This window comes from Centropristis striata, chromosome 16 (assembly GCF_030273125.1).
Source record: "Centropristis striata isolate RG_2023a ecotype Rhode Island chromosome 16, C.striata_1.0, whole genome shotgun sequence".
In the NCBI taxonomy this organism is placed as follows: domain Eukaryota; kingdom Metazoa; phylum Chordata; class Actinopteri; order Perciformes; family Serranidae; genus Centropristis; species Centropristis striata.
This window is the reverse complement of record NC_081532.1, coordinates 533,904-542,839: the sequence shown is the minus strand read 5'-3', so window position 1 is coordinate 542,839 and position 8,936 is coordinate 533,904. Positions and strand designations below refer to the sequence as shown.

The following is an 8,936-nucleotide window of genomic DNA, read 5'->3' as shown; positions in this document are numbered from 1 at the left end:
GACATCAGCGTCCTCCTGACGCCTGGAGACGAGATGGGAGACGGTAGAGCTCCGCCTCCAGACACCAAAGACGAGTGGATGAGAGAAGAAGATCCTCTCTTCCTGTTCTCTGACAGAACCTGTGGAGTGGACATGTTGGACATGTTGGACTGAGAGGACCACCGAGGCCTCGTCTGTCTCTGGAGGACGGACTGGGGGGTGGACGAGGTGGAGACGGGCTGGTTTTTAGACGAGGTGGAGACGGGCTGGTTTTTAGAGGTGGAGACGGGCTGGTTTTTAGACGAGTTGGACGGACACGGAGCGGGAACTCCGTCTTCTTCTGCCTCGTCAGAGTCTGAAAAGGCGAGGTCAAAGTTGACGGAGAAGAAGTCCTGAGAGCCGTGGAGCTCTGAGTTCTGTCTGATGGAGGGAGACTCATCAGCTGGAGCTGCTCCGTCTGTCTCCATCTCCGTCTCCATCGTGGTGTTCTTTAAATCCTCTGTGTTTAACCTCTCTGTGGAGCTGTGTGGGTTCTCTGTGGCGTCTCCAGGACTGCTGGAGGTCCTGGTGGGGGTCCTGGTGGAGGTCCTGCTGGAGGTCCTGGTGGAGGTCCTGGTGGGGGTCCTGGTGGAGGTCCTGCTGGAGGTCCTGGTGGGGGTCCTGGTGGGGGTCCTGGTGGGGGTCCTGGGGGAGGTCCTGGTGGGGGTCCTGGTGGAGGTCCTGGTGGGCGTGGCTCCGGGCGTGGAGATGTCTGGGATGGTCATCTGTAGAAACGCCTCGTCGTCCCCGAACAGATCCATGCTGTCCTCCATCTGAGCTCTGGTCCCAGACTCACTGTTCCCATCAGCATGTCTCAGGTCCTGCAACTGACAGAAATAAGAAATAAATCACTAGAATGAAGCAAAAACATGCTGGAAACTAGAAAATGTCCTCTGGGTAAATTGTGAAAGGACCACGGAGGCTACTGCCGGTGTGTGTACACTAGGATGAGATTCTTCAGAGATTTCATGATCTGATATGAAAGTTTAATGCGAGTTTCATATGAATGGCACTGTGTTGGGGTTTTTTTTCAGTAATTTTGTGTCTTTTAAAAAAAAAAAAATTGTGTCTTTTTTGGGTCATTTTGTTTCTTCTTCAAGTAATTTTTTTTTGGTCATTTTGTGTCTTTATTGGGGTAATTTTGTGTCTTTTTAAAGTCTTTTTGTGTCTTTTTAAATCATTTTGTGTCTTTATTGGGGTCATTTTGTGTGTTTTTTTAAGTCTTTTTGTGTCCTTTTTTAGTCATTTGTGTCTTTTTTTGGTCATTTTGTGTCCTTTAGTCAAGATTGAAATCCCTGTGAAGTGATTATTCACTCATTTTTGTTGTTATGGAGACTAAAGCTATGGTCAGTAGGTAAATTATACTCACAACAAGATAATTAAGATACTATTGATAGATAGAAGAAGAAAAGTTGGTAAGCTTCATGTTTTTTGCAGGACTCACATCATCCCAGCAGCTCTCCTCCTCCTCTTCCTCCTCTTCCTCCATCACGCCATCATTGTCTCTCTTTATTTCCTCCTCAGCTTCCAGTTGATCAGTCAGCTGGTTGTTCACATCTTCTGTTTCCTGATCGTCTCTCCTCGTCTCCTGATTATCTTCCTCGTCCCCGAACACCTGGTCCCAGGAGGGACTGCTGATGTTCTGCTGCTGCTCCTGATCTCCACACAGTTTAACTTCATCTTCATCACCTGGAGGCTCGTCTGAGTCCAGCTTCATCATCACATCATCATCATCATCATCGTCTTCGTCCAAGTCCAGGCTGAAACAGACCGGCTGCAAAAAGTCAGCTCTGAAAAACAAGGAAAAAAGTACAAACATTAGTGTGTATTTTGCTTAATAATATCAAAATTATCTGCCAAAGGAAGAAGAAAAATTTGTCTTATCAAGACTTTCCAAAACAAGTAAAAATATCTCATCTCAATGAAGCCACAAATACCTTAGAAATAGTGTATTCTAACTATTAACTAGAAAATGTCCTCTGGGTAAATAGTGAAAGGGCCACTACTGCCGGTGTGTGTACACTATGATGAGATTCTTCAGAGATTTATAACAATTAATACTAATAATGTTATGATACTATATAATATACAAGGAGCACACCTACAACAAGCATTCCTTTACAAGTATTTATTTATACAGCAACCTATGACCTTTAACCTCAACATGTGTGTGTGTGTGTGTGTGTGTGTGTGTGTGTGTGTGTGTGTGTGAAGCATGTGTATCTGGAGGAGTGTGCGCACTTACGCGTGCATGTGTGTGTGCATGTATCTGTAACTGTAATCACATCAAAGGATCAAAGGCCTTGTGGTCGACCAATCAGAGCAGAGCAATCAACAGAATTGACTGCTGTAGAATGTTCCTGAACAGTGACAGCAGCCAGAGGTGGACAGACTGGAATTTCTGGCCTCGAACAGAAAGCATTTTTGGCAAAACCATAATACCTATCATTGATCCGACTTCACTTTGAGCGTCCTGAGTTCTTCCTGAACGTCTACATATGTTTTTTTTTAAGAAAAATGAAAAAATAGCTTTGTTAGAGCGATCTAAAAAAACTGTTACATCTCCCTTTTTCAGAAATCTCCCTGCGTTTTTAATATGGGAGCCAATGAGGCTGTTGGTGGTGTTGGTGGATCATCTGTGCGTCCTACGCCCAAACTATAACTCTGACAGCTTTACCAGAGGATTGTGAGGGAGAAGACTAATTTTCCTACGTTTCTCTGTATAAATTATTTCTGTAGAGTGGAATTTGCGGCCTGGAGCGCAGTTTTCAAATTTATTTTTTGACAGTTTCTTCTCTCCCTCTACACTCTGGTGATGATGTCACACACTGTGACACCAACATTCCGTGCAATACACACCCATTATAATCTCAGAATTTCTCCAAAAATGATCATGGTCATTGAACAGGGATTGATAAAAAACTATATGACCTATCGAAACGTGGATTAATACACCGATACACAAGACTTGTGTCTACTGTTTAAAGTTTAAATGGAGTCTCTAGGTGAAATTATGCCGGAGAAGTAGACGTTTAAAAATCTACAATTATTGTTTTTTTTCACTCATTTTTTGTCGGCCGTCCCATTCACTTCAATGCAAAATGTTGGGCAGTTTTTCGCGACTTACGTCACGAAAAATTCGTATTCCGTAGAGAAAAGTAATAGCACACTGATCCCGATCAAACCGCACGTTTTGATATATAATTTGTCCTGCAACTCGAAGATCTGAGATATTTCATCTTACTTAGACTTCAGTTGTTGCTGCTGAGGAGTCGGAGGAGCAGACATGTCGGCCTCTAAACCAGCAGGAGGAGGAGGAGGAGGAGATCTGGAGAGGAGCTGGGCCACGTTGTCCAGGATGATCTTCAGACTGAGATCTGGTCCCTGGAGGAGACCAGAGAAGGACGGAGGAGGTGTTGAGTCCCACTGAGGGAGGAAGAACAAGGCCTGGAGCTCCACATCTGCTTCTTCTTCTTCTGTTTGTGGAACCAACGGGGAGATTCTGTCAGAACGTTCAGACTCTGATTCATTAACAGCAGCAGCGTCTTCATCCAGGTCCACCTCCGGACAGTCGTTGTTGGACAGACGGGGACGCAGGGCCTCGGGGCCCGGCTGCTCTGAGAGTTCATTAGGAGACGCATCAGTGCAATGGTCAACAGGAAGTCTCTGTTTGGTCCCTTCAGATGATGGAACTAGACTCTTCCTCCTGGTCTTCTCCCACTCGTCTTCATCATCAATGAAGTCCACGTGGGACAGAGAGAAGAGGGACGCTCTGCTGGTTCTACTGCAGATCTTCTGTTTCTTCTCCTTCTTCTGTTTCTTCTTCACGTGTCCACCAGCTCTCTCTGAGTGGAGGTGAGGCAGCAGCTGCTGCTCATAGAGACACTCCCCCTGAACACAAACACAGAGAGGAGAGTTATAAACCACAATCTGTCTGAGGAGAGAGGAGGAGGCCAAAGGGCGAAGATCAGCCTCTGGACTCTTTAACTCTTTAAACCCTCAGAGACTCTCAGTTCAACAGTCTACCAGCTCCACTTCATGCTCTAATCTAATCAGGAAGAGTTGTTACACTGCAACACGTCTCATTTATTGTCATTTTGTAAATTACAGCCACATTTAGTGTAAATACATATAGGAGCGTCACTTCACCAGATATGATGAAACTGACATTTTAAATATGTTTACAGTGCAGCAACTTAACATATTTCATGCTCAAATGCATGTTTAACAGTATAAATAGGAATACAAAAGGTTTGAAGCTAATAAAAAATAACCACTTACTGTGATATCTTTTTTTTCAGTGCAAGAACAGCAGACCAACATTAATTACAAGAAGTCATTTTTGTGCATTTTTACACTAGATTTCATGCTCAAATGCATGTAGTTGTACTGAGGGCCACTTCAAGTGAGGGTGCGGGCCGTATGTGGCCCCCGGGCCTCATGTTGCCCATCCCTGAAGTAGACGATAAGGCAGGTTTGCTTTAGGGCGGGGCTACCAAAGTGACCTGTCAATCAAGATAGAAGCTGGAAACCATTTCCATGGCAGTTTGTACATTCAAAGAGCTGAGAACTTTATTTTACGTTCTTTATTTAGCTCAATTATTGGAGCTCACTTTGTTCTCAGCGACACATTTTTAGTTTTGGTCTCGTCACAGTTAGATTGTAAAGTTTCTCTCAGGTTTGTGAATTAGACGCCCAGAGAAAACACAGAGCAGAGAATATATTCTGGTCTCAATGCAGCTTTTATCAGGTAAAGTTCTGCAGCTGGACTCACACGGACTCAGAATGAGCCCCGATCTTTGTCATAACTCACATTTCAACTGAATCCTATTGGCCAGTAACCTCTGTTAACAGCTGTTACCATGTTTGTAACACACAATGAGTGAGTGTGTGTGTGTGTGTGTGTGTGTGTGTGTGTTGTCCTCATAGGTGTGTAGCAGAGATACCAAGTCTAAACATGACAGCTGAAAACCCCAAACCCTGGAACATGTATGAGAAAAAGATTACAAAACCACCAGCAAGGTGGACAGTCACATTTACTCTACAGCAGGGGTCTCAAACTCAAACTACCTGGGGCCGCTGGAGGCAGTATCAACATGACCAAAAAGACACAAAATGACCAAAAAAAGACACAAAATTACTAAAAAAAGACACAAAATGACAGAAAAAGACACAAAATGACCAAAAAAAGACACATTACAAAAAAAGACACAAAATGACAGAAAAACAACTAAATTACTTTAAAAAGACACAAAATGACCAAAAATGACACAAAATTACCAAAAAAGACACAAAATTACCAAAAAGACACACAAATATTTAAGAAATTACCCAAAAAGTGTAATTAAAGGGACCTTCCACCACAACACGGTAAAGTGCCATTCATATAAAACTCACATTAAACTTTCATATCAAGGTGGGGGCCACAAAATATCGTCAAGAGGGCCACAATTGGCCCGCAGGCCGCCAGTTTGTGACCCCTGCTCTACACAGCATCATAACTATCCATATATAAACAGGATCGACCCTCTTTCCTGCAGCATGTTATGCACACACACACACACACACACACACACACACGTGGTAATGATCCAACACCTGTCACCTGTCGGGACCAGCTGACCTGGAAGTGATTGGACCAGAGTGGTCTCCAGCCGGGTCGACGGGGGATCGAACCTGTGAGCAGCAGGAGGACGAAGCTCACTGAACACAGAGGAAACATGTCTACTGTCTAAATACTGCAGACTGACTGGAAGAAGGCTAAACCTCTCTGTTTCTCTCTTTCTAGGAAGAACCCTTACACCAGTGTGTTAAATGAAGCTTCACAGAGAACAGAGAGCTTCTTAGAAATGTCACGCTGTTTATAACAGTGTTATGGAGAGAGAAGACATTAGTCACAGCTCTCTCGTTTTAATGTTAGATCACTGAATTAGTACACAGCAAGCTTAGAACAGTTTGGGATTTTTATACGTTTTAGTTTTAATTTTGTTGTGATTTTTTGTTTAAGAATCCAGTTTATTATTATATATTATTATTTTTTCATTAGTTTAAAAAAAACATTTTGTTTAGTAATTTTGTGTCTTTTTACATCCTTTTTTATTAATTTTGTCTTTTTTTTGTTATTAATGTTTAGTTTTAGTTAGGTAATTTAACTGTCAATACTCAGCAGCCAGTAAACAAACATCTAAGAGCATCATCAAAGTCAGAAATAATTATCCTCTGGGGACCATGAATGTCAAAATGTTCAAAAAGAATCCATTCACTGGAAGATTCAGTTCAACACTTTAGGAACCAGGTACCTTTTTTCCACTGCAGAAAGTGCACATTTAGTGTTACTAGCCGGCTCGTTAAGAAGAGCCTCCAGCCCCGCGGCTCGTTAAGAAGAGCCTCTGGCCAACGTGACTCGTTAAGAAGAGCCTCTGGCCCCTGCGGCTTGTTGAGAAGAGCCTCTGGCCCCCGCGGCTCATTAAGAAGAGCCTCCGACCCCCGCGGCTCGTTAAGAAGAGCCTCTGGCCCCTGCGGCTTGTTGAGAAGAGCCTCTGGCCCCCGCGGCTCATTAAGAAGAGCCTCCGACCCCCGCGGCTCGTTAAGAAGAGCCTCTGGCCAACGTGACTCGTTAAGAAGAGCCTCTGGCCCCTGCGGCTTGTTGAGAAGAGCCTCTGGCCCCTGCGGCTCGTTAAGAAGAGCCTCCAACCCCCGCAGCTCGATAAGAAGAGCCTCCGGTCCCCGCGGCTCGTTAAGAAGAGCCTCTGGCCCCCGTGGCTCGTTAAGAAGAGTAAGAACGAGTCTCCAAAAGTCTCCATTAACACCAGAAAAAGTCTCTGGATTTGTCTCCAGTCGCTTTCTTGAAAAATAGTCTCTAAGAGGGTCTGAAAAGTCGCTAAATATAGCAACAAAGTTGCTAAGTTACCAACACTGCTTCACCAGCTTTTTCAAATGTCGCGTGTTGTTGTGGCATCGAGTACTACGTCACATCCTGCTTAGTGTTCTAGCCAATCAGTAACCAGGCTGTTTTCAGAGGAAAATAAAAACCCTGCTAATGTTGGGACTAAAAAAGTCCCAACAAAAGACCTCATTGTGGTTATGTGACTGTAGTGGAAACAGCCTTACTAGTTTAAATATTTTAGTGTTGGAACGATCAACAGACTCTGTGTTTGATGTGTGAATATTTAACTGACTTTCGACTGACTGCTGCTGGTATCAGGGTGTTGTAATGTGTAATTACAGTGAAAGTGTTTATGTTCTCATTATGTGGCATGAAGTGAATGAAGTGAATGTCCTGAGTTGCCACTGATCAGACCTGATCCTCAGCATGCTGCTGAGCTCTGTTACACCATAAAAACACCTTGGGTGCTATTAAACAGGCTGTAAAATGACACTAGCACCATCAATCATGTATAATGACATTACATTGGCAACAACTCCCCCACTGGAGTCATTCTGATGTTAAATAATAATGAACAGCAACCCAGTTATTATTTCTTGACACGATGCTGCACCTCCTTCAGTCTTTAATGAGACAAACAGCTCGGAGGCGTCACATGTTCACTCTCTGTATGAGCTGTAATTAACTCTTTAACGGCTGAATACCTGCAGCAGGTGGGGCTTCACACCGACAAATGGCAATATAAGTTACATAAATGCTGTTGTCCTGTTTAAAACGAAGCAACAGGAGCTGGTAGAGCTGTTGATTTGTTTTAAAACTAAATGTAATGTAAAATAAAGCCACTTAACAGCTAGTTCTTCTCTAGAAACTGTTATTAACCCTTTGATGTTCAACGTATAAACACCTTCTAATGACCAACATGGTCTAAAATGACCCACATCATGCTGCTGTGTGTTTGAATATCTTTTTTTTTTATTACAACAGATCATTATATCCATGTTTCCTTTCATACTTTATGAAGAAAAATAGTTTTTGTATTATTACATCAAGTTTACACACATGGGTCTAAAATGACCTTGTGCATTAGAAGAGTAGTGATACAAAAAGTGATTAAACACTAAATGAACAATGTGAGTCTATGTGTCACTATGTTCGTCTTATTTTGAAGGTTTAACTTTAAAAGAGTTGTTAGAACCACCAGGTTACATTGGAAAATCACATATTTAACATTTCAGACTTATTAGAGCCACCAAATAATAATTTACATTGGAAAAAACACCAATTTAACAAACTAGGATAGTTAATATTTGTGTCTTCTTTGTCAGGTTTTAAACTGGTGACAACATATAAACACCTTCTAATGACCAACATGGGTCAGAAATCACCTTCTGCATTAGAAGAGTAGTGATAAAAAAAGGATTTTATTCAAAAAGTAAGAAATGAAAACATAAAATTAGGATGTATGATGATCAAAAACAAGTTATTTGAGGAAACTTAGTGGGGTCACTTTAGATGGTGGGTCTCAAACTGGCGGCCCGCGGGCCAATTGTGGCCCTCGTGATGATATTTTGGGGCCCCCATAAAAAATCATTTTGTGTCTTTTTTGTATTTTTTTGCCTTTATTTGGTCATTTTGTGTCTTTTTTGGGTCATTTTATGTATTTTTTAAGTAACTTCGTTTTTTTCTGTCATTTTGTGTCTTTTTTTAGTCATTTTGTGTCTTTTTCTGTCATTTTGTGTCTTTTTTTAGTCATTTTGTGTCTTTTTCTGTCATTTTGTGTCTTTTTTTAGTAATTTTGTGTCTTTTTCTGTCATTTTGTGTCTTTTTTTAGTAATTTTGTGTCTTTTTCTGTCATTTTGTGTCTTTTTTTGTAATTTTGTGTCTTTTTCTGTCATTTTGTGTCTTTTTTTTAGTAATTTTGTGTCTTTTTTTAGTAATTTTGTGTCTTTTTCTGTCATGTTGTGTCTTTTTTTTTAGTAATTTTGTGTCTTTTCTGGTCATTTTGTGTCTTTTTTTTCGTCATTTTATGTCT

At 41.8% G+C, this 8,936-nt stretch overlaps 1 protein-coding gene across 1 annotated transcript in view; it reads right to left on the bottom strand.

Moving 5' to 3' along the window:
* fancm (FA complementation group M) overlaps nucleotides 1-8,936 on the bottom strand; it is a 91,278-nt gene that overhangs the window by 10,532 nt on the left and 71,810 nt on the right. Inside the window, exons 16-18 of the mRNA XM_059352593.1 lie at nucleotides 3,263-3,909; nucleotides 1,463-1,808; nucleotides 1-845 (exon numbers count right to left, since the gene is read on the bottom strand). The exon at nucleotides 1-845 is cut by the window's left edge and continues 83 nt beyond it. Of these exons, the coding sequence (XP_059208576.1) occupies nucleotides 1-845; nucleotides 1,463-1,808; nucleotides 3,263-3,909 (1,838 nt within the window). The remainder of the gene's footprint in view (nucleotides 846-1,462; nucleotides 1,809-3,262; nucleotides 3,910-8,936) is intronic.